Source organism: Lissotriton vulgaris, unplaced genomic scaffold (assembly GCF_964263255.1).
Source record: "Lissotriton vulgaris unplaced genomic scaffold, aLisVul1.2 SCAFFOLD_293, whole genome shotgun sequence".
Taxonomy (NCBI): domain Eukaryota; kingdom Metazoa; phylum Chordata; class Amphibia; order Caudata; family Salamandridae; genus Lissotriton; species Lissotriton vulgaris.
Window position 1 is genome coordinate 11526 of NW_028254211.1, and position 25587 is coordinate 37112.

The 25587-nt window shown below is 46.4% G+C and overlaps 1 protein-coding gene across 1 annotated transcript in view; it reads left to right on the forward strand.

The window, feature by feature from the left end:
- Positions 1-492: 492 nt before the first annotated feature.
- LOC147659637 (guanylate cyclase soluble subunit beta-2-like) overlaps positions 493-25587 on the forward strand; it is a gene marked incomplete at its 5' end in the record, with an annotated part of 94711 nt that continues 69616 nt past the window's right edge. The window contains one exon of the mRNA XM_086951583.1: positions 493-813. Within this exon, the coding sequence (XP_086807709.1) occupies positions 493-813 (321 nt within the window). The remainder of the gene's footprint in view (positions 814-25587) is intronic.

Here is a 25587-nt window from a genome sequence, read left to right on the forward strand (position 1 = left end):
ACGCAATGAGCTTTAGACTCACGCACAAACTCCAAAAATTAAAGTCAGCATACCAGCCTCCCATCCCTCCAATATGGCTGACTTCATCATCCACCAATGACATAAAAGGAACGCCACCCCCCAACGTAAAATTCAGTAACCAAAGCCACAAGAAAGGTGAAGCCCCACACAAAACTGTACAGGGAGGAATGCGAAACTATACTGTGGCGAGGAAGACTAGAACTCGAAGTAATGAAGATTACTGGTAAGTAACCGGGTCATTCCACAGCCTCTATCTGTCCACCCACCTTACTAGGAAACATCGGGCCTTAAATGCTGGTGTATCACTAGCAGGGGTCAGCGAAGCTCCCACATTACCCCCATTATTACAAACAGCCAACCTTGCACAACACACATCATTCACAGGAACTATAACAAGCATGCGCTGCTCTGTCAGGAGGGCCTGACGATAATGTAATTTGCCAACTGTACCTTAACAACCTTCATTCACAGGGCAAATGACTTGGATGGCGTCGCTGCAGTGCATGCTGTACGTGTGCTCCCCTAAGCTGCGCAGCCTGCAGGAGCTGGAGGAGCGCCAGATGCACCTCTCAGACATCGCGCAGCACGACACCACGCGGGATCTCATCCTGCTCAACCAGCAGCGTCTGGCTGAGATCGAACTGTCCAACCAGCTGGAGCGGAAGAAGGAAGAGCTCCGGATCCTCTCAAGGAATTTGGAGATCGAAAAAAAGAAAACCGAGACCTTGCTCTACGCCATGTTGCCCGAGCACGTGGCCAACCAGCTGAAGGAAGGCAAGAAAGTGGAAGCAGGTACAGAGCTTTGTTTACTTCCTCATTGTATTATCACAAGGGTTCTATTTGAAGATGGTAAGAACAGAAAAGTAAATTATTGCTATTGTAACAAGTACAGTACATTTATAAGTGTAGCCCGCAAGGTGGCTCTGTGATGTCTGCTGCTGCCCAGTGGCACAGCACGACTGTCACTGTCCCTAATGCAACCAAGTACAATGTTGTTGCTATGCTCCTGTTGGGTTTTAACAATGAGAAATTAGGTGCAAAGGGCCTCTCGCACCCATGGACTCTAACTGGTAGGTACTTGGTTCACTGCTGGACAGGGGCACAGCTTGGCATGCAGTGACATTCATTCATCCTTTTGATTATTTCTTTAGCATTTCTAGATTTTTGAATGGCATTGCATTTCAACATCGCTAGCTACTTTCTTGAACCCAGAACACTCTATGCTTTGTCCAACATCTTATGCATGTATGTAAGCAGAGCTGGACAGTTTTCTCTCCCTTGTTGCATGGCCCTGGGCGTCAGTCATACTTCTCCAAACGTATACCTCCCCACACCCGCAATGCACCACTGTGTACCTTTTGGCATGGATGTCTCGGTCAGAATCAGATGCCTGAAGTGGAGTGCAGGCCTTCAGGTCTGGCCCATGGCAGAGTCTGTTGTGGCCTCATACCTTTGGTGGGTTAGAGCTCACAGTGGCAACCATAGGTGCCAAACTTCCCAAATCCATGCATGATTCGTTAGGTCAGTCCCCTATTTTTCTTAGAATTATGAGACTTGTAGTCCTGGTTTTATACTGGTTGAATAGGACTACATTTTTTTAAAAACTTTTTTTAAACTGGGACTGATATAGCTAGTCACACATTGAACTGGGAATCTTGGCAGCTGTGGCAATTGGGAAGCAACATGGGGAGGTGGAGTTAGTTTATGTGTTGCAGGGGACTAAAGATTTGAACCTTGGGACACGGAAAGATGCATAAAAAAAATAATTCTATGTCAGGGATGCCGAATGTAAGACCTGTGTCTTAGAGCTGCGGCCAAGCAAGATATTCAAGATAGATAAAGACTATGCAAACTATTCTCATTTGCAAAAATTGTATATACATTTATCTCATGTGGATATCCTAAAAAAAAAATAGGCTTGAACCTGACCTCTGTACCATGTGTTCATGACTTCCTGGTTACCATTTGTCTTTATCCGCTCAGAGCAGGAGGCAACCAATGGCTGATTCCCAATGGTGACCCAATTTTAAAAAACAGTAACTTTCATCATAGGTTATTAAAGATGTGAGTGGGTCCTGCTTGTTATAGGGGCATCATGTGTATAACATGTAGTTATAATTTCAGAACTAGTACAGGGAATAACAATGAATGGATCAAATATTGTGAAACGCCTTAGAGCAGGATCAACATCTGGTGCAAAGATCAGGGTGGCAGTACAGGATGTAAGTACATTCATTATACAGTGCCAGAAAACGTTCCACTCTGTTTTCAGTGTACACAACCACATTTGGTGGGGGTGGCATAATACAGATAACATGCAGGGGTTTTCATTTTTAGTAATTGGCTGTGGGGCAGGTTAGAGCGATCACATTCCAGGTAAAGACAGACACTGTTTACACTCACTTTTGTGTGATAGCCTAATGCATTCTGGGTGTTGTAGTTTCGTTTTGTTTCCACTGAGCTAATTAGGCCAACACACCTGGAATCAAAAATGTATATGTGAAAAGTTCAGGACTGGAGACAGTGTCTGTAATTACGTGGATTGTGGTGGTCACTCTAGGGCAGTTAGACCAAAGCGTTACTTCTTTTAATTTCTGGAACAAACCTGGGCGATATAGGGTAACCATTGCATCTTTATCGGGATAACCAGGACAGCAACAATTGGAGCTACTAAAATGAGGCCGACCCCATCCTAAGAATTAAATAGACACTTTAATTTCTACATTTTATATTGCACCCCAAAGCAACCCTGCAGTATGTTGCGTGATGCGCTTATGTGACGTCATCTACACACACACCATGCACAATAAAACAGACCGTGAGACTTAGGTAACGGGTCAAGGTGCTCATACTGTACTACTTGCTAAATTGATATGAAAAGTGTTTAAAACGATTGTTTGCCACGACCTTAGATGGAAACAACAAGGTAGTGCGAGTTTGCAAAGTTACTTTCCTTCAACCATCACATATTTTGTGCACAAACTTTCAAAAAATACACAAAATATGCAACATTTAGATCTTTCATGTGAACATAAGGAACTTTACGACCTTGTAATATTGCATACTCTGCTTTTGCATAACAAAACGTCCCTGTATCTGATAAACGTCACAGGAACTCGCTTTAGGCCCCCTTTAAACATACTTTTCCTCAGTGTGGGACTGTAGTTTGGGGATGCTTTCCCTCACGATTCACTGGCAAGAAATACCTAACCAAAGACATCTTGCTTCACTGTACATTTGCAAAAAATAAGCACATCCTGTTTCAGTCCTATTCTAACATCACAAGAAAAATATTTGCACAGGCAAAGTCGAAGGGAAACACTGCCACCAAGGGAACAGTGGTGGCTGACACGGATCAGGGGTGGCAGGGCAGAGGGGGAAAAGGGGTAAACAAATGAAAAAAAATTACCTCCGCACCACGTCACTCCTCCGTCGTCTCCCTGCGTCCGGCCGGAACAGGAAGCACCCAGGCTCCCCTAAGCCATTGCAGCGTTGTGATTGGTCTGAGTGCCATGGTTCGTTGCTCAGACGGGGACTGGGAGCCTGGGCATGTTCTCCCCCAGGCTGTATTACAGCCTGGGGGAGAACATGTAAAGAGTGCATGACTGTTTGACCGGCCCAAGACAACCGGCCAAACATTCATGCGCACTTACAGAATGTCAACCACTCCTCCCCCTGCTCTGTGAGCAGAGCAGCCCCGCCCCGCAAAGCTGCCGCACCAGGAAAATAAAATGATAGTAACATTGAGTTATTATCATTTTATTTTTCCTTTACACTGCGAAAAGCAACGGGGCGACTCTCCTCCACCTTAGCAGAGGAGCCGCCACTGAAAGGGATGGGTAATAATCGTGAATATCGCTTTCCTTTCCTTGTAACCTACACAATATCTGTGCCGTGTCCAAAAGGTGAGGTGCAATTATTTAAGTTAAATATCATCCACAATAATAACGCATACCACTAGGACGCAAATAAGCTGATGGACTTCTCGCACCAAAGACTCAATTCATGAGGGTTGTATGACATTAAAACGCGGGCTTTAATCCCGCGGGCTTTTATCCCGTGCCATTACGACGCTGTTTTTACAACGCAAGTCGTTACAACGACTTGCGCTGTAAGCGCTGGATAGTGGAATGGTTTAATTTTCTATTCCAACTCCAGCCCACGTTACAGTAGGGAAGGTGTTGGGATAGAAAATTAAACTCTTCCTTTCCCCACAGCGCCCTCCAGCGCAAGTCCTTGAAATGACTTGCGTTGTAAAAGCAGCGTCGTAATGGCAGCGCGTGGTAATGCCCGCGTTGTGATGGCTGCTCACCCTTCATGAGTGGCAACATTTCATCCAGGGTGTTCCTTCTGGGTGGGACTCTGTCTCTGGGCCTGTGAGTGTCAGTGTAGAAAACTCTAGGCCTGATAATTCCAGGCAAGGAGACACTGGACACTTCTGCATTTTGCAGGGGCAGCCAGGGGCTGTGGTTATCAGTACCACCCTCCTGTCACAGCAAGCGGGAGCAGACAGTGCTCCTCTCTGGCGAGCCTCTCCCGAACCACGGCACCCACTTCCCACACCCCGTTTCCCCAGCAGTGGCCCGTGCAGGTAAGAGCGATTGGGCCGGGTGGGGTGGGGGATTTCGACAGACATAAAAAAATCATTTATTTAATTTTCCCTCGTGGTCGTCTGTTGAATCCTCCCCAACCTGGCACCACTGCCACACCGCTCTTACCTGCACAGGCCACTCCTGTGTTTCCCCCACAGGACCTCCACAGGCACTTTGGACATGTCTGACAAAGTTAAACTGCATTTTTATGTATGTTTTAATTCATTTTGGTATTCACAAATGACAATTTAATAGTAAGTTTACGACTGAGGAGACTCTACGATCGGGGCGCAGAACTCCACACATAAAAAGATAGGCCTGTCCTATCTTTTTAAGTGCAAGGTTCTCTGACCCGACTGTGGAGTCGCAACAGTCGTAAACTTATTATTAAAGTTTTTGAACTCCAAAACAAATGAAAACTTCTGCAAAAGTGTAAGTTTACCTTTGTGAATCAGGTCCTTTCTATCTGTTCTTAGAAGGTGGAAAATTACAGCAGTTTTCTCTCCAGTATTGGAATGAAACGCACAGAAAAGGGCCTGGCATTACCATTTTAAGGAGATAAGTTATAATTATCAGAATATGGTTCAGAGTTATAGCTGGAATCAGAGATTCCAGTCCCACTACATCCTCACACTAAGTTAAAGCAGACCAATAATGAGGGTCTTAGAAATACTCGCTGCAGGCTGCTGTTTGCAAGAAGCCGGTTCTGTCAATGCCCAAAGCTGCGTACAAAGGATTTTTAAATCCTTTTCTGTAGCGGTCGCTTCTCCTTTATGGCAGGGGAGCGTCGCCCGCCTGCCCGCAGACAAGATTTTTTTTTATTTCAACATGTTTTTTATTGTTTTCACATACACACAAAAAACATAAAACAAACAGTCATCTTTAGACTTCTCGTTATAGGGTTTCAGCCAAAGGTCGCTGGTATGGTGGCGCCACATTACAGATTTTACGTGCTAGGCTGACCCCCTTATCCAATTGCCCCCTTAGAGGGTAGGGGGAGGTGTGAAAAGGAAAGGAGGAAAAAAGGAGAAGAAGAATACAAGAAGTTTGCTGATACTTGCTACTGACTTGGGTGGGGTTATGCTGTGTTCAAGCTGGTTGCTTGTGTTGGTATAGTTTAAGGTGGGTCATATGCATCTAGATATTTGCCCAGGGCATCCCACATGCCCCTGTATGGTTGTTTCCACAGTGAGTGCTGGAGGGCGATTGTGTCAGCCCCCCTCATGTATGTCACCCAGTTGAGCCAGCCCTTGAAGGTTGCCTTAGAGGTGTCTTTCCATTTGGTGAGAATTATTTTTACCGCCGCTGTCAATAGCAGGTCCAATAGATCCCTATCCTGTTGTGAGTCTAGCTCTGTAGTTAGAAATGCAGTTGTGAGAGAGGTGAATTCTGGTTTGAGTGTACATCCTAGTGTATTGTTTATGAAGATGAAGATCTTATCCCAGAATTTTCTGACCTTGGGACAGTGGTATATTAGGTGTGCAAGGTCACCCTTCCCCTTGTGACAGTTCCAGTAAAGGTCGTTTTCTCTGAGCCCTAAGGTCGCCAAACGAGTTGTTGTCCAGTAGATCTTGTGTAGAAGCCAGCATTTTGTCTGTGCTAGTACCGGGGAGATTTTGTTCTGTGTGGGGGAAGACCATAAAAGGTGTTCTTTCTCGCTGAGTGTGGCCCCTAGTTCTTTCTCCCAGTATGAGGATGCTTTGTCGTTTAGCTTTGTGGAGCTGGGTCGTAGTAGCCGGTATAGGTGCGACACCTGGTGTCCTGTTCTGTTAATGTTAGTCATGTACTGAATGATTGAGGGTTTGTGCTTGTTGAGTTTCGCTTTCGTCAGGGCGGTTCTAATCTTAAGGAAGTTATAAAATTCTAGGTCAGGGAGGATAAGCTTTGTTCTTAGCATGTTAAAGGTGGATGGGTTATCTTCCTCATCTAACTGGATTAGGTAGGAGAGGCCCCTTCTTTTCCATATCTCTATGGATAATGATTTTCCCCTGTACCTTATCTTCCTGTTCCCCCAAAGAGCTTCCCATCTCGTGTTTTTTATACTGATGTCCATTTTCTGGTCCACCTTGAGCAGATGTGTATTTTTGAGTGTTGGATTTGTCGATTGTGTGCGTTTGTTGGCCGTGAGGAGGGTTATGGGCTCTAGGTTATCTAGTAAGCCCCTCTCAATCTTGAGCCAGACTGGCGTATAGTCTTGTTCGGGGAGAAACCAGTATGCCCCTTGTTTTGCCAGGAAGGCAGTTAGGAACGTTTTGAAGTCTGCCAGGTTAAGCCCTCTCAGATTCTTATGTAGCCTTAGCTTCTTCAGGCTTATCCTCGCTCGCTTGTCCCTCCACAAAAATGTGTTGATCAGCTTGTCTATTTTTTGGTGGAAATCGTCCGTTAATGTTAGGGGAAGGATGTTGGCTAAGTAGTTGACCATTGGCGTGATCATCATCTTTATTGTCTTAATGGATGGAGGTAGTCTCGTACGCAGACGACACTCAAATCCTCGTCTCTCTTCCCCGTTCAGATGACCTAATCGCCTCCAAGTTTAGATCCTGCATGGAGGCGGTTGGTCAATGGATGATCCGGAACTCTCTGAAACTGAATGGGGAGAAGACAGAGGTGATGGTGTTTGGGGGGAAAGAAAACATCTGGTCAGCCAATTGGTGGCCTGACTCCCTTGGAACTTGCCCTTCCCCCACATCCTCTGCTAAAAATCTCGGGGTGTTAATAGATCCCTCCTTTGACTTAGGCAACCAGGTGAGCAGAACTATTTCCACCTGTTGGGGCTTGATCCACACTCTGCGCAGGGTCAGGAAATATCTCTCTCTCCAGGCAAGAAAACAAATAGCTGTTGCTCTTATCGGCTCGCGTTTGGACTATTGTAATGCGCTGTATGCTGGACTTAATAAAGGTCAGCTGCAGCGCTTACAGGTAGTCCAAAACGCCATAGCTAGATTTGTCCTGGACTTACCCAGACGCTCTTCTGCCACTGCAGCCAGGAAAACACTGCACTGGCTGCCGATGGAATATCGAATCCGGTTCAAGGTCCTTTGTATGACCTATAGAGCCATTGCTAAAAAGAGTGACACTGGAATAGGATCCATCATCTTCCATTATGTCCCCCGAAGGAACTTGCGCTCCTCTGGTAAACTGCTTCTGACAGTCCCCCGTGTACGAAGAGCCAAGTGGGGAGGCAGAGCCTTCTCCACCCTTGCTCCTAAATGGTGGAACGAACTCCCTTTGGACTTGAGATCTCTCCCGTCCCTTCAGAACTTCCGCACTGCCTTAAAAACCCTTCTCTTCAAGCAAGCCTATGTCTAGGGTCCTAAGCTTTCTTGATCATTCTCTGATCTTCTGTTAGGCGCCTTGATACCTGCGGGTTATTGTTCTGCGCATTATAAATTATTTTTCAATTCAATTCAATTCAATTAATACTCCCCCACCATGTTATGTATCTGGGTGACCATGCTTCCAGGAGCCCCTTTTTTTTGTGCAACTAATTGACTCTCATTGTGATCTAGCATGCTCCTGAGGTCCCTGCCGAATTGTATTCCCAGGTATTTAATGAATCCGGTCTGCCAGGCAAGGCCCGAGTTCCCCAGTGTTTATTTGGTGATGCGGATGTTAAGGGGCTTACATTCCGATTTGTCCTTGTTTAGCTTGTATCCTGAGTGGTTGGAATACTTTCTTATGGTCTCCATTAGGGCATTGATAGATGATTGGGGACTCTCCATGATTATGAGGATGTCATCCGTGTATGCTGCTAGTTTAACCGTCAACTCATTGATGGTAAAGCCCCTCATCTCGTCATTGGCCCCGATATCTCTGATCAGTGGCTCTAAGGCCAGCAGGAACACTGAGGGTGACAACGGGCAGCCCTGTCTTGTACTCCGCTGCAGTTTGAAGGGTTCTGAGACCGCTCCGTTGATTACTATCCTTGCACTTGTGTTTTTGTATAGGGCCATTACTTTATTTATGAATGCCTCCCCCAGGTTGAATGTCCGCATGCACTGCTCCAGGAAGTGCCAGGATACCCTATCAAACGCTTTCTCTGCGTCTAATGTTATAGCCACCACAGGCTCATCAGTCACCGCAGCTCGCTCTAGTATGTGCACAGGAGTCTAGTATTGTCAAGTGGCATGCACGTCTTTAGGAATCCTACTTGTGCATTGCTTATTAACTTTGGCAGTACCTTGTTCAGTCTTGAGGCCAGTATTTTTGCATAGATTTTACAATCGACATTGATTAGTGAGATAGGCCTATAATTTTGGGGTAGTTGTGTGTTTTTGCCTTCTTTTGGGATGACTACTATATTTGCTTCCGCCATGGAATGTGTCACTGCTCCTGCCTTTTATTGGTGGTTGAACACTTTCTTCATGGTAGGGCTCAAGAGGCCTAGAAATTATTTATAAAATGTGGCTGTGTATCCATCCGGGCCCGGGGCCTTGTTGTCTTTAAGAGACATCACTGCCCCCTCAATTTTTGCTGCGCTTATCTTCTGCCCTAGGGTGCGTGCTTCCTCATCTGTTATCTTTGGTAGATTTAGTCTTTCTAGGTATCCTGTGCATCCCTCCACATCCAGGAACTGGTCTTTTTAGGTCTCGCCTGGAATAGCATCCGAAGGATGCGTCCAGCTGGAGACTTATAGCTGCCCGTCTCGGGGGAATGAGGGACAAGAGGGTGTTACGAGCTTTTCTGCCGGATTTGGGTGCGCGAATGCGCACGTCGGCTCCCTCCACCTTCTCAGCAACATGCGTGCGCATACACAGACAGACACTCGCTCGCTCACATGCGTGCGCATACACACACACACACAGACAGACACTCGCTCGCACCCCCCCACACAGTCATCGGCCTCTTTTAAACACACACACGCATACACACAGACTCCAAGACACATACACACATGCACGCTCACACACATACAGAGCCCCCCGCCGCCGCACGCGCACACACACATGCCCCCCGCCCTTGCAGCTCAGCAACAAGGCGAAGCTCCACTCACCGGCTTCCTTGGTGCGGCGGCTCTCCTCTCATCGGCAGCTGCAGGGCTCCTGCCTGCTCCGGTGCTCAAAACAGCCACGGCTCTTCCGTGGGAGGCGGGGTAGGCTCCCGCCCTCCTACTTCCGGTTTCCGGTTGTCCCGCCCGGCCTGCCTGACTTCCTGGTCGCAGGCTGGCGGCGATGTTCGGTTTGTCCCGGGCTGCGGCGGTGATGCGGGGGGGCACACGAGGGGTAGGCTCCCTCAGTGCTTAATTTGTTGACAGGGCCGGGTCTAAAGCATCTCGCACGAGCGCCATTGATGTTTTTAAAATTTACCTTAAGTAGTGTACTCAGCGTGTTCACTGAGCGTTTAACAATGACTGCGTGCCTGAGACGACTAACACACACTTGCTTCTCTTAATTAGCTGCCGGGCACGGTGCCGTCCAAGATAGAAGAATACATTATTATGTTGTGGTGGCGCTTGTGATCATGGCGGCCGCAGCCCTTCTTGGTCACTTATTCAGTCACAGTACACAGTGAGTGGGCTGTGCGTGTTCACTTTACTTGAAGGTGGGCGGGCGGGGACCAGTACACAACACACACTGGCAGCAGCAGTACTGTTTGTCGGACTGACACACTGGTGTATTGGAGCGCCAGGGACGGGCTGGATTTGGCTTCTTCTGACTGTTCTGATACGGGGGTAGGTAGGGGTCGCTGTACGTGCAGCGCGTGGAAGCGTGCGCAGATTTTTGTCACATGACCACGAGCGCGCCACGACCCAGCATAACTACCGCAGCCAGTATCACTGCTAACGGCTCTGGTAGCATTGTTGGATACTGCTGGGTAGAGCAATGAGCAGCAGCAGTACACCAGGTCCACCGCCTAATTGCATAAAAAATTCAGTTTCTCTGAGCCGGACCGTCCGCCCACCACACGAGTAACGGTAAGATTGTAGTTAGTTAATAAAACAGTGAGTTTGTTACTAACTTCTGAGTGAGCTAAGCAAGCACTGTAAGCGGCTAAGCAAACTGAACGAACTTCTTGCCATCCCAATACCGTCAGTACTGAATACCGTGCAAAATCAAACCAACCCTGTATTTTTATTTTTGGTATTGTGCGACTGAGGGTCCGGTTGTAAGATCACCGGTGTGGGGAGGGGGGGGGGGGGAGGGGGGATGAAGGAAGGGTGTGGGAAAGAGGCAGCTCCATAATACTGTTTATTTATTAGGAATAAAAATAGGATGCAAATGATGCAACAATTCAGATTCAATAAAGGCCCCCCGGCTGTAGCGGTGTATAGTTGTGCTGGCGCCGCAGTACTTACTGCTGTACTGACCTGCACAGGCTGCGGGTTTAAGTAAAACTACTCGGCCCTGCTGCCTTTATCTACCCACCCAGCCGCTCGCTGACTGTCTTGTCCAAACTGGTGCGATCCCGCTGGTAATGGTATCACTTTCTTTCTCGGGTGTGGTGTGGCGTTGTCGCAACGGATAGTGATGCAGGCAGCAATATATAACTTTTTAAATTGATTCCCGCAGGGTTCATTGTTCTTGTGTTTAGTCGTTGTCGACATCTGAGTGCAGAGTGCACATCCTGTTGATGGTATGAATATTACTTAAAGCTCTAAGCCATCGAAGTTGCCTGCCCTCATTTGCAAGGTTTGCATTACGGGATTCTGAGTCATGTGGTGGGGTGAAAGGGTGCAAGGCAGAATTGGTATTGAAACCTCTCCTCTTGAAGTATTTTTGTTTCCTTCTTGTCAGCCCCTCCCGGACCCGAAGCTCCAGGGAGCTCACATCTTTATAGCAGCCAGCAGGGGTTGCAGCTGTAGGTCTGGGCGTCTTATTCTCCGATTGCAGGTGTAAGGGGAGCAGGTGGGGGTTAAGGGGTGGGGGGGTTTAGGAATGCTGCATTTCCTTTCTTTAGTTGCTAGACTCTTAGAAAGCACACTTCCTGTCACACCCTTCCGGCTGGCATATTAAGCACAGCTGGGCTCCGGCAGGCACTGCTGGGGGCGCGAGGGTCTGGACCCAGGGCGCAGCCCCCCTCACCCATCTAGGAGGCAGGGTCCACGGGGAGATGCGTGGTATGCATTTATATAACCCGAAGTAGTCTACAAGGCACTACTGAAGATAGCAATCTACCAGGTCGATTCAAAAACTCCCAGAATTAAAGCTGCGCATTTTATCACGTGGTTTAAATCTATGTTTTGAGCGAATGTACAACTTTCATGGCATTTGAAGGATGTAAGGTGTGGTCTTGGTAGTAAGAATCTAATGCTAGCCTAACCCCTACCAAATTCCTAATATTTTGTAGTAGTATGTTTACCCACACTGCTTAGAACAAGCACACGTGACTGACACAAATTTCGATCAGCAGCTGAACGGCTTTCTCATGGGAATAAGGACATTGAAAAGTGAAATGCAAACTCCAAATGCAGAGCTGGTTTTCGGTGATTCCTTGCCAAGCACTAGGGGGCCAGACTAGAGACTTCAGAAGCCACTGAACTGACAATGTATAACATCGCACAATACAAAAATCAAAATGGTATCAAAGTAATATGACAGTGACATCAGTCAATATGGTCATTTTGAAAGCCATTTCCGTGCCAATCCGCACCAAGTTGTAAACGTCTTCTTTCAGGTCACCGTTATTTATCTGACCTCTTATTTTTGTTAAAGCAAAGTTTCAATCAAATGAGGTGTTCTTATTAGTGCAGTAATCGATCTGTTCAATATTTCAGCTTTACTCTAGTGATTACTTGGCTATGGCTTGATTGATATGTTCAAGACAGTCCATCTTTAGCTTGGGTAAAATCAGTACTGGGTAAAATGTCTAATTCAATGTACTGAGTGAGTCTGAGCGGCATGAATACTTTTAGTGTGGCTAGAATTGTTTTACAATTGCTCGCACGACGCACTCTGTCTTTTCGCAGTGCCAGTTGAGGATGTGAGTGGAGCTAATAGAGGAAGTGGGTGGGCCAATTGAGGAAGTGGGTGGAGCCAGATAAAAGTAGGTGTGGCCTCTGACAAAGATTTGAGCACCTGCACTTAATATTTTACAAATTAAGCACTGCTCCCTCCAGAATTTAATTATAAAGCGAGGTGACACTCGCTACAAGTGGAAATACGCTGCAATATGTGGCAAATGCCTGGTGGGCACCGGCTTGGAGCACCACGCGCTTCAACGGCAAACACAGCGCTCTCAAGCGCTAAGGAGGCAAATCCCACGGCCAATGCCAGGTGGGCACCGGCCTCCTGCAACAAAGCGCTCCCAGGCGCTTCAGGGAAATGAAGCGCTCCCAAGCGCTAGGCTGGTGAATACAGCGCTCCCAAGTGCTATAAAACTTGTCGCTTCAGAGCCCCCACATCCTAAAAATCTCACCACACACTGGAAGGGAGCAGGCTCTAGGGTCATCGGTCTAAAGCACTTTTCAAGTAAAAACATTATTCCACACAAACTGTCATCCAGAGACCCAGTACCCCTGGTACTCTCCTGCAGAACTCTCACCACAGTGAGACTCGTGTGAAACCAATGACGTGTCAGAGGGAGAATGACACCAAAGGATGAAAGGCAGAGGCTGCCAAGCAGAGATGTGAACCTATAATCTGCAGAGAAACACACACACACATACATACATACACACATACATACATACACACACACATACGCACACAAAGTCACTGAAAAAAAGGACAAATTAACACTAGGTATCAATTACACACACAAACAAACCCAAACACATAAACACACACACACACATACATATATGCACACACACGCATGCACACAAAGTCACTGAAAAAAAAGACAAATTAACACTAGGTATCAATTACATTAAACAATGTTCCATGTGCGCTTAACACAAAAAAGAATGAATAGCCCCTGACAACTATCAAACACTGCCAGCTCTTTCCTGTATACCCGACCATATTGTATAATGCTATTAAAACAGAGACTTTTTAGGTCGATCCTGAGCAGCGTATGTGCTGCTCTTCGAAGCACGCTGTATTCAGGTATGGACTTGCTAAGATAAGCTTGCAGTTTTGTCCTATAGCTGAAGGTTGGTAGGTTGGGGAAGAAGTATCTGGGGAGTCCTTTAAACAAGCATTTGCAATGCAATAGGTCTCACTTTTGCGAGAGTTTAAGCTATTAGCATTGTAAATGACAATGCCTTTTATTTATGTTTTAAAAGCAAAAACATAAATAAAAGGCATTGCCATTTACAATGCCAATAGCTCTAACTTTAATAATGCGAGACCTATTGCATTGCAAATGCTTGTTTGTATAGTTCTTGATAAAATTTGCTGACGGTTCTTAATATCTCCTTCTGCCTCGTGTGTGTATTGTTTTTGAGTCGGTGATTGAGGATATGGTGTGTTGCTTTTGTTTGTGCTTTAGATAAGAGGCTAGAATCTTCCCTGCTTTGTTTGCTTCGCAGAGGTTGAGTACCTTATACTTGTTTACCCACAGTCCTGCCCTTTGACTCAGGATATTGTTATACTCGTATTTCTTCCTTGTGATTATTGCTAAGGTGGAGCTGTTCTTTGTCCCTGTAATATGGGCTGTTTCTAGTCTTTTTATCTCTTCTTCTAGTTGATCTAGCTGTGCTTTTGCTCTCTTGTTCATTTTCCCTTTAATCTCTATTATTGTGCCCCTGATTGTTGCCTTCAGTGCGTCCCATACGGACCTAGGGTCCATGTCCTGTGTGTCGTTAAGTCTTATGTATTCTTTTATGTCTTCTTCTATTTTCCTTTTGTTACTCTCTTCTGCCAGGAGTCGCTGTTGAACCTCCATCTATGTGGTAGGTCCTCGTTATGCAGTCCGCTCAGCGATAGGCTGGTGCATGAGTGGTCTGAGATAGTCCTAGCCGCAATTTCTGTGTCGCCTATTAAGTGCGTGTGCGTGCTTGAGACTAAAATGTAATCTATGTTGTAGGAGTTGTGTGAGTTGGAGTAGAATGTGTAGTCTCTAGTGACTGGGTGTTGTAATCGGCAAGGGTCTTTGAAATTGTATTTGTTGCAAATGTTCCTTAAAATGCCTTGAGCTTTGGGCCGTATTGAGTGGCAGTGTGATTGTCTATCTAGGGTATGATCTAGTGCTGTTTGAAATCACCCGCCAATACTAGTAATTCGTTTTGGGGGATTACCTCCAGTCTCCTCTAGACGCCCTCGCAAAATTCTGGGCCATCTTTGTTCGGACCGTATAGGTTAGCGAGATGTATGGTCTCTTCCCCTCTTTTCAACTGAGTGATTAGAATCCTCCCTGTATCATCTTGTTGTTGGTCAACTATTTTAATGTTGGAGTACCTGGATACCAGCGTGATCACCCCCTGCTTCTTCCCAAATGCTGGGGAGCAGGCTATCTGACCGATCCACCTCGCTCTTACTCTATCTGCGTCACTTGTGGGACACCCCCGCGCCGCACGGCCACCAGCTGCTGCGTGTGCCCCTTGCCTGCCCCTGCCTCGCTGCTGCCTCGTTTGCCGGCCGCCGCCGCTGCGAGTGTTTTTGCCATTTGTTTTGACGGTTTTTTGTGCTTGTTAAGGTTTTACTGTCTTTTTTCCCCTGTTTTGTCGTTTCTTTGTGCCTGTTCCACTGTTTTGCATTTTCCCCGTGTTTGGCTCTCCTTCCTTGTTGTCCGCCTACCTCGCCGCCCCCCTCCCTCCCTTCCCGCCACCGCCGCTTGTCCCCGCCCCTTTTTTGCCTTCTGTAACCCTCCCCGCTCCCGCCTCCCAGCTGCTCCGCCCACCCGCGCACTTCGCCTTAAATGGCGACCGTGCGAACGCGCAGCGGTTACGCGCAGCGGGCGCGCCGATTGTGCGCCGAAGGCGCGCCAAAGGTAAGCCCGTCTGCGCCCGTCCGCGACCGGATCGCGACCAGCGCCAGGACCCCTGGTCCTCGAGCACCTCGACGCACCCGCCTGACGTACTCAGCCGCCACCCTCATCGCTCTCAACACCGGCCGACCCCCAGAATGCCACCAAGCCACTCCAAGACGCACCCACGGACCTTTCAGCTGCCACGCCTGCAAATTCTCCTGCATCCGGACCAGCCCCGCACCAGCACCCGCCAAGTCGAACACCAACAGCTCCCACCTCAAGTGCATCCTGCTCAACACCCGCTCCGTCCACAGACACGCCATCGAACTCTGGAACCTTCTAGACGCCACAGCCCCTGACGTTGCCTTCCTCACGGAGACCTGGATGAACGCCTCCTCAGCTCCCGACATCGCCATCGCTATCCCAGAGGGCTACAAGATCGTCCGGAGGGACCGAAACGCCAACCAGATGGGAGGAGGCATCGCCATCATCCACAGGAACACCATCCGTCTCACGACCAGCACCGACAACACCCTGACCAGCGCCGAACACCTGCATTTCCAGAACCACACCAACCCGAACACCACCCTCAGAGGCACCCTGATCTACCGACCCCCGGGACCACGCACGCAATTCAGCGAGGACATCGCCGACTTCGTCAGCCCGCACGCCCTCCCGTCCGCTGACTACATCCTCCTGGGGGACCTCAACTTCCATCTGGAGAACAACAACGACCGCAACACCAGCACCCTGCTCGACAACCTCGCCAACCTGGGACTCAAGCAACTGGTGTCCACCCCCACCCACCTCGCCGGACACACACTCGACGCCGTCTTCTCATCCAGCACAGACATCGACTTCAGCCACGCCACAGAGCTTCAATGGACGGACCACAGCTGCGTCCACTTCTCCTTCAAGAGAACGACGACCCACCAACACCATCAACAGACCGCCCGCAGAAGCTGGAACAAGATCACAGCAGACCAGCTCGCCACCTCCCTGAGCCAACACCCTCCTGCCAGCTCAGCGAACCCCAGCCAGGCCGCCGACAACCTCACGAAGTGGATCAGCAACTGCGCGGACGAACTCGCCCCGCTGAGGACCCCGCCCAGCAGACCCGGCAGCAAGAAGGCCCCATGGTTCACCGACGAACTCAAAAGCTCCAAGAAGAACTGCCGAGCCCTCGAGAAAGTCTGGAAAAGGGAACCGACACCGGACAACAGAACCTCCTACAAACTTGCCACCCGGAAACACCACCAGCTGATCCGCGCCGCCAAGAAAACTGCATTCAAGGACCGGTTGGACAACAACGCACACAACTGCAAGGAACTCTTCAACATCGTGAAAGAGCTTTCCAACCCCAGCGCAGGAAACAACGACATCACCCCATCGCAAGACCTCTGCAACTCCCTCGCCTCATACTTCCACAACAAGATCACGGACATACACAGCAGTTTCAACAACCAACCAACGCACACCACGACCGACCAGCCACCCCCCCCCACCACCACCCTCCACGCCTGGACCCCGATCAGCACCGAAGACACCATCCGCACGATGAACTCCATCCACTCCGGATCACCGACCGACCCCTGCCCTCACCACGTCTTCAACAAGGCCGACGCTGTCATCGCACCCCACCTGCGAGACACCATCAACACCTCCTTCGACACCGCCATCTTCCCTGAAAGCTGGAAACACGCCGAACTCAGCGCTCTACTCAAGAAACCAACAGCGGACCCCACCGACCTCAAGAATTACCGCCCCATCTCGCTTCTCCCGTTTCCAGCCAAAGTCATCGAGAAGACCGTCAACAAGCAGATGGCCGCCTTCCTCGAGACGAACGGATCCCTCGACCCCTCACAGTCCGGCTTCCGAGCCAAACACAGCACCGAGACCGCCCTCATCGCCGCCACCGATGACATCCGAGCCCTGATGGACAATGGAGAAACAGCGGCCCTCATCCTCCTAGACCTCTCCGCGGCATTCGACACGGTCTGCCACCGCACCCTAGTACAGCGCCTCAGCAACATCGGAATCCAGGACAAGGCGCTGGAATGGATCATCTCCTTCCTGGACGGAAGAACACAGAGAGTCCGCCTACCACCGTACAAGTCAGAAGCCTCCAAAGTCATCTGCGGCGTCCCCCAAGGATCATCCCTGAGCCCCACCCTCTTCAACGTCTACATGAGCCCCCTCGCGGCCATCGTACGCAAACACCACCTCAGCATAATCTCCTACGCCGACGACACCCAGCTGATCCTCTCCCTGACCAACGACCCCGCCGCCGCCAGAGCCAACCTGCACGAAGGGATGAAAGAGGTAGCCGAGTGGATGACGACCAGCCGCCTGAAACTGAACTCGGACAAGACGGAGGTCCTCATCCTGGGCTCCTCACCCTCCGCCTGGGACGACTCCTGGTGGCCTCCCGCCCTGGGCACCGCACCCAAACCGACAGACCATGCACGAAACCTGGGCTTCACCCTGGACTCCTCCCTCTCCATGACCAGGCAAGTCAACAGCGTCTCCTCGGCGTGCTTCAACATCCTACGCATGCTACGGAAGATCTTCTGGTGGATCCCCACAGAGACCAGGAAGACCGTCACCCAGGCCCTCGTCACCAGCCGACTGGACTACGGCAACGCCCTCTACGCCGGGACCACTGTCAAGCTCCAGAAGAGACTCCAGCGGATCCAAAACGCCTCAGCCAGACTCATCCTCGACATCCCACGTTCCAGCCACATCTCCGGACATCTGAGAGACCTTCACTGGCTCCCCGTCAACAAAAGAATCACCTTCCGCCTCCTCACCCACGCACACAAAGCCCTACACGACCAAGGCCCGAGCTACCTCAACAGCCGAGTCAACTTCTACGCTCCCAAACGCCACCTCCGATCAGCCAACCACGCCCTCGCCGCCGTCCCCCGCATCCGAAGAGCGACTACAGGAGGAAGGTCCTTCTCCTACCTGGCCGCCAAGACCTGGAACTCCCTCCCGTCCGACCTGCGCCTGACCCAAGACCACCTCTCCTTCAGGAAGAAGCTGAAGACCTGGCTGTTCGAGCAGTAGCGGCACCCCCCCCCCCCCCCCCCCCAGCGCCTTGAGACCCTACGGGTATGTAGCGCGCTTTATAAGTGTATTTGATTGATTGATTGATTCTAACGACAGCCTAGTTTCCTGCAGCAGGAGGACATAGCCTTTGGTCTTGGCCAGGTAGTCTAGGATCTTTTTTCTTTTTACTGGGTGGTTGAGGCCATTAACATTTAGGGACACTATTTTTAGATTAGCAGATAGATGGTTTGTGTTATCTTGCAATATACAAACAATAATATGTGATATGCACTCCTTATTTGTAACAGTTTTATATAACTTTCAACAATTATATCTGGTGCTGGCCCATATCTTGACTAGCCCCTAATCAAGTTAGTACAAATGAAAGAAATTCACAGAAGCCTGTGTTATGGGGAGCACTGTTCACTTATTCACAATTACGTGATTCGTTTTTTCTTATTTTGCATGCATTTTCAATCCAATTTAAACATAGTAAATTTGTTAACCTTACGCTTCATCAAAAGTTCAAACAAGATGTCTCCACAGTCTTATTGATCAGACTGCTAACATAAACCAGCAAAAAGGCAAAACAATAAATTCTCATCAAACGGGGATTGTATTTCCTTTCTTCAAGGTTGTTTTTATTCTTCTTTTTTCATCAGTAAATACGACAATTTGAGTTCTTCAAACAACTCTCCATCATTTAACAAGTGAAGACATATCCCAATGCATTTCGGTATGCACCTTCATCAGGGGAATGCACTATAAGTAACAAAAAATCTGTCATATATATACCAAAGGGGATACACTATTTACAATCACAAACCAACAGATTCATTATTTTGTGAACTAAACAATAACCAGAAGATCTCCTCATGTCATAAACACATCATATGTGTGATTAAAAATCATGCTCACAAAAGTTCACCTGTCACCTTATAAACCAAACCGAAAATCAAGTGAGCAACCCAATGTTGAACTCACCTCCTACTGACTGCATGCAAGAAAGTAACCTTGTTTCAACATAAAGCCATGCCAATCACCAAACATTCCGAAATTTCAGTAGTGCTGTGTCTGTGCACTCTTACCTTCAATTAAAACAATAAAGCCGGCAAAAATCAAAGTCCGTAATTTCCTTATTCTGAAACAACATAGTAGCAAGACACTTAACGCACTGACTTCATAATAACATAACTAGCTTGTACATTGCTGCTGGAACCGGTACTTACTCGGTCTTCCTGATCCCACTATTGAATCCTTATACCGCTACTCTAGTAGAGTCATACCATAGATCTGTAACACAACGGAAGAAAAACTCCTTAGTATTTACGTAGTTTGTGTTACACTGTATAGTTGTCCCTAATCTTTGCTGCTTAGCCTTACCTTTCTCTTTCTATTCAATCGCGCTCCGTGGAACTCTGAATTGCTCTCGCTATGTCGCTCTATCGCTAGAACGAACCGCGTTAGAACCGCCAGTATGTGGCGTCTGACGTCAAGTTGTAAGAAACATGGAAAACGGACTACTAGCTTTTTCGTACTCATCCAAAATGGCGTGCGTGTGTTTACTAATCGGGAAAATACGAATGAAAAGTCGCCTAATCCCATTCAAAATACTAAAAATGAAAAAAGAGCTATACTCACATTACAATAGAAAAATTCAAAAATAATAAATGAATATCCCAGTAAAATTCGTGTTATTCAGTTGTGTGAGATTTTATGAGCATGAATATCAATGACATCTGAATATAGTAGAAAAAACCATTAAAATACAATTACCAAGCATATCTATTACAACACAATTTTATAGGAAACAGATCATTTCGATCTTGTCATTGAGACCATAGGGGGTCAGCGTCCTAAGGGACTTTATCCAATAAGTTTCTCTTTGTGCCAACAGTCTAACTGTGTCAACATGTGGTTTTTCCACCAGTCTCTCTAGCACAGTAAATTTCAATTGAGGTATCGTATGCCCCCTCTCATACCAGTGCACAGCCAAACATGATTTCATGTTTTTTGTACGTATCATACTCTTATGTTCGGTCATCCGAACCTTCACCTTCCTTGTGGTACGTCCAACATATACAAGTCCACAAGGACATCTTATCGCATATACTAGAACACTTGAATTACAATCAGATGTATGTCTCAAGGTTATATGTCTTCCTGTTTGGGGGTGGGCAAATGAGTTTCCTACCAATACATTTCCGCAATGGCCACAGTTTTGACATTTCATCATACCTTTCTGACCCAGTTCTATACTTTCATGCCTGCAACCTTTCAAAACCTCCTTAATATTCCTTGATCTGGAGTGTGCAAATAGAGGTTTGTCTAGAAATACCTGCTTGAAATCGGGTTCTTGCTCAATTATCTCCCATCGTTTCCTTATACATTTATTTATAGCCGCTGTGGCTGTGGAAAATTTCAATACATAGACTTCCCTCCTATTTTTACCCCTTGCGCTTTTTTCCAACATAGTGGATCTGGGCATAGCTCTTACTCTGTTCTCTGCTTGGTCTAGAACTGTGTCTGGGTACCCCCTTGCTTTATACTCTCCACGCATTCTCATGATAGTATCAAACCCTTGCTCCTCATCTGAACAAATTCTTCTTGCCCTGATGAATTGTGACAGTGGTAGGTGTCTTTTTAGTGATTCTGAATGAAAACTATCAAAATGTAAAGCGTTATTTCTGTCTGTTGTCTTTTTGAATACACTTGTCACAAGTGTGTTCCCTTTTCTTGTGATCATGATATCAAGATAGCTTATCTGTTCTGAACTGATGGTATATGTGAATTTAATGAAGGCATGACAGTTGTTTAACTCATGAAGTTGTGCCCGTAACGTTTCTTCTGATCCTTTCCACACAACCAGTATATCGTCGATATACCTTAGGTATAGTGCTAAATGTGTTTGCCATTTTTCTTTCTGTAATATGTGCTGATCTTCAAATCTGGACATGAACATATTTGCATAGGTAGGTGCTCCAGTAAACCCCATAGAGGTACTCGTCTTTTGTAGAAAAAAACAATCCTGCCATTGAAAGTATCCATGATATAAACAAAATTGGAGTAGTTTGAGAAGAAAAATGTTACGACTCTCCTCATACTCATGTCTCAATAGCATCCACTCTGCTGCCTCTAGACCTTCCATATGTGGGATCGAGGTGTACAGGGCCGAAACATCAACCGTGCACAGCCACAGTTCCTCATTCTCACAGATTGGCACATTCTGTAATTTTCGTAGACAATCCGTGGTATCTTGTACGAAAGTTGACCATTGTTGCACCAAAGGTTGCATGAAATGGTCTAGGTATCTCCCTAGTGGTTCATGTAATGACCCACATCCCGCTACAATGGGTCGGAATGGTGGGTCTTCCGAATATTTGTGCATCTTAGGCAACATATATATATGTGGCCTGTTGGGATGTTCTGTAGTCAGGTACCTACTTGTTTGTTCATCAATTCTACCTAACTCAATGGCTCTTTTTAGGATTTCAGATAAAATCCTCTGGAACTCCATGGTGGGGTCTGTCTCTAACTGTATGTAGGTGTTGGTGTCCTTCACATGCTGATCTACCTTCTGATGGTAATAGGCAGAATTGAGCACAACTAGTGCTCCGCCTTTGTCCGCAGATACTATAGTCAGTGTCTCATTGGAAGCCAGTTCATTAAGTGCCAAGGTCTCTTGTCTAGTCAAATTCCTTTTCATTTTTCCATGATGTTTTAATTCAGCAAAATCTTTTTTACCAATGTTTCAAAAAGATCTAGATCTTTATGTGTCATAGGTGGCATAAATGTGCTTTTTGGTTTAAATACTTTGGTTCCTGAGGTGTCTGCCATAGGTTCAGGGTTCTCTGTGTTTATTTGATGAAAGAACCATCTAAGTCTCAACTTCCTCATAAACTTAAAAAAAGAGACTTCAGTCTCAAGATCATTGCTTTGATATGTTGGCACAAACGACATGCCCTTATTCAAAACTGCTATTTGTGTCGAGGTTAATACAGTGTCTGAGATTTTCATGATCAATTCCTCTTCGGGTTGCGTCTTACTCCGTCTTGTTTTTTTGCCTTGTCCCCTCCTTGTTCGTTTGTTTTGCTTAGTGTGTGTTGTGCTTGTTCGTCCGGTGGATGATTGGAACTGTGGCCCCCTTCTAAAAAAGGCTGCCTACTTTGATTGCTTGTCATGCTTTCTGCACATACACCTGCTGCTGTTGTCTCTACAGAGGGACGTGTGGGTAAAGTGTCTTGATCTGTGGCCAAGCTTTCTTCAGAGGTATTTTCAGTCGGTTTTCTAAATGCCCTTCTCTGTGCATAATTGTCGGCCCAGCTGTACACCTCATCCAGCTTATAATCTAAGGTATCGCGCTTAAATTTTCGCAATTTTCTTTCATGGACTTCCTTGGTATGTTCATCTAGTTTATCATTAATTTCTTTCAGAGTCTTGTCCATATCATCGGCAGACATACGTGTAGACAACTCGGTTTTCATATCATTAATCTCTACCTCTAACTCCTTCAAAACATTGGACAGCTCTTCTACTATAAGAAGTACTAAATCAAGTGAACATTTGTTCAATATCGCAAACCATCTTGCTAAAAATGGTTTATTAAATTTGAATAGCATTGGTCTTAATGAGATTCGCAGTCCCCTAGGGATGCGTTTAACCCTATGGTACTGTATCAGAGTTGTGGCATGAAGCCTCTGATTAATTTCTTTGCGTAAAGTGTATTGCAGTTGTTTAATTAATTGTGCAGTAGTGCCTGGTTTGGTTTTTAGATCTCTGGTTTCTTTAATGAGAGTGTAAATGTTCTCCGCTTCCTCAGCTGTGTAACCTTTTACATCCGCTTGGTTCTTTGTCATTTGAGCTATTTCATCAAAATCCATCTTTACACGTGGGTGCAACTCACAAACGGAGCTAAAACAGTACAATATTCAAACAATATTATGTGATATGCACTCCTTATTTTTAACAGTTTTATATAACTTTCAACAATTATATCTGGTGCTGGCCCATATCTTGACTAGCCCCTAATCAAGTTAGTACAAATTAAAGAAATTCACAGAAGCCTGTGTTATGGGGAGCACTGTTCACTTATTCACAATTACGTGATTCGTTTTTTCTTATTTTGCATGCATTTTCAATCCAATTTAAACATAGTAAATTTGTTAACCTTACGCTTCATCAAAAGTTCAAACAAGATGTCTCCACAGTCTTATTGATCAGACTGCTAACATAAAACAGCAAAAAGGCAAAACAATAAATTCTCATCAAACGGTGATTGTATTTCCTTTCTTCAAGGTTGTTTTTATTCTTCTTTTTTCATCAGTAAATACGACAATTTGAGTTCTTCAAACAACTCTCCATCATTTAACAAGTGAAGACATATCCCAATGCATTTCGGTATGCACCTTAATTTTTAGTATTTTGAATGGGATTAGGCGACTTTTCATTCGTATTTTCCCGATTAGTAAACACACGCACGCCATTTTGGATGAGTGCGAAAAAGCTAGTAGTCCGTTTTCCATGTTTCTTACAACTTGACGTCAGACGCCATATACTGGCGGTTCTAACGCGGTTCGTTCTAGCGATAGAGCGACATAGCGAGAGCAATTCAGAGTTCCACGGAGCACGATTGAATAGAAAGAGAAAGGTAAGGCTAAGCAGCAAAGATTAGGGACAACTATAAAGTGTAACACAAACTACGTAAATACTAAGGAGTTTTTCTTCCGTTGTGTTACAGATCTATGGTATGACTCTACTAGAGTCGCGGTATAAGGATTCAATAGTGGGATCAGGAAGACCGAGTAAGTACCGGTTCCAGCAGCAATGTACAAGCTAGTTATGTTATTATGAAGTCAGTGCGTTAAGTGTCTTGCTACTATGTTGTTTCAGAATAAGGAAATTACGGACTTTGATTTTTGCCGGCTTTATTGTTTTAATTGAAGGTAAGAGTGCACAGACACAGCACTACTGAAATTTCGGAATGTTTGGTGATTGGCATGGCTTTATGTTGAAACAAGGTTACTTTCTTGCATGCAGTCAGTAGGAGGTGAGGTCAACATTGGGTTGCTCACTTGATTTTCGGTTTGGTTTATAAGGTGACAGGTGAACTTTTGTGAGCATGATTTTTAATCACACATATGATGTGTTTATGACACGAGGAGATCTTCTGGTTATTGTTTAGTTCACAAAATAATGAATCTGTTGGTTTGTGATTGTAAATAGTGTATCCCCTTTGGTATATATATGACAGATTTTTTGTTACTTATAGTGCATCCCCTGACGAAGGTGCATACCGAAATGCATTGGGATATGTCTTCACTTGTTAAATGATGGAGAGTTGTTTGAAGAACTCAAATTGTCGTATTTACTGATGAAAAAAGAAGAATAAAAACAACCTTGAAGAAAGGAAATACAATCACCGTTTGATGAGAATTTATTGTTTTGCCTTTTTGCTGGTTTATGTTAGCAGTCTGATCAATAAGACTGTGGAGACATCTTGTTTGAACTTTTGATGAAGCGTAAGGTTAACAAATTTACTATGTTTAAATTGGATTGAAAATGCATGCAAAATAAGAAAAAACGAATCACGTAATTGTGAATAAGTGAACAGTGCTCCCCATAACACAGGCTTCTGTGAATTTCTTTCATTTGTGTTATCTTGCGTCATGTGTACTTGTGAGCAATCGCCTCTTCCTTTACGCTCTCTGTTTGTGTTTTGCTCGGCTCCCTCTTGTGTTATCAATGTGTGGGTCCTACTCTTCCATGTGCCGGATCTGCGCCAACCCCCCCTCCCCCGGCTTTGGGTCAATGTTCCTTCCTGTTTTTAGAGGTATAGTGTGTAGCAAAGTGAAAGGACAGGAGACAATGGATATCAGATATAGATTTAGACGAGACAGTCAATACAGGCAACCCCGACACCCCTCCCTTACCATCCCTCCTACCCCTCCCTACCCCCCTAGCCAACCATCGTACAATGGATGTGCGACGGCAATATCCCCACTCATGGGGAGATTCTAATTTTAGCGAATATGGATGCTATAAAACCTTCCCAGCATACACTGACCGTCTACCAGGCGGCTGTGCTATGACGGGTTCCCTTATGGTTCCTGTCTTTCCCTCCCCCCCTACCCCC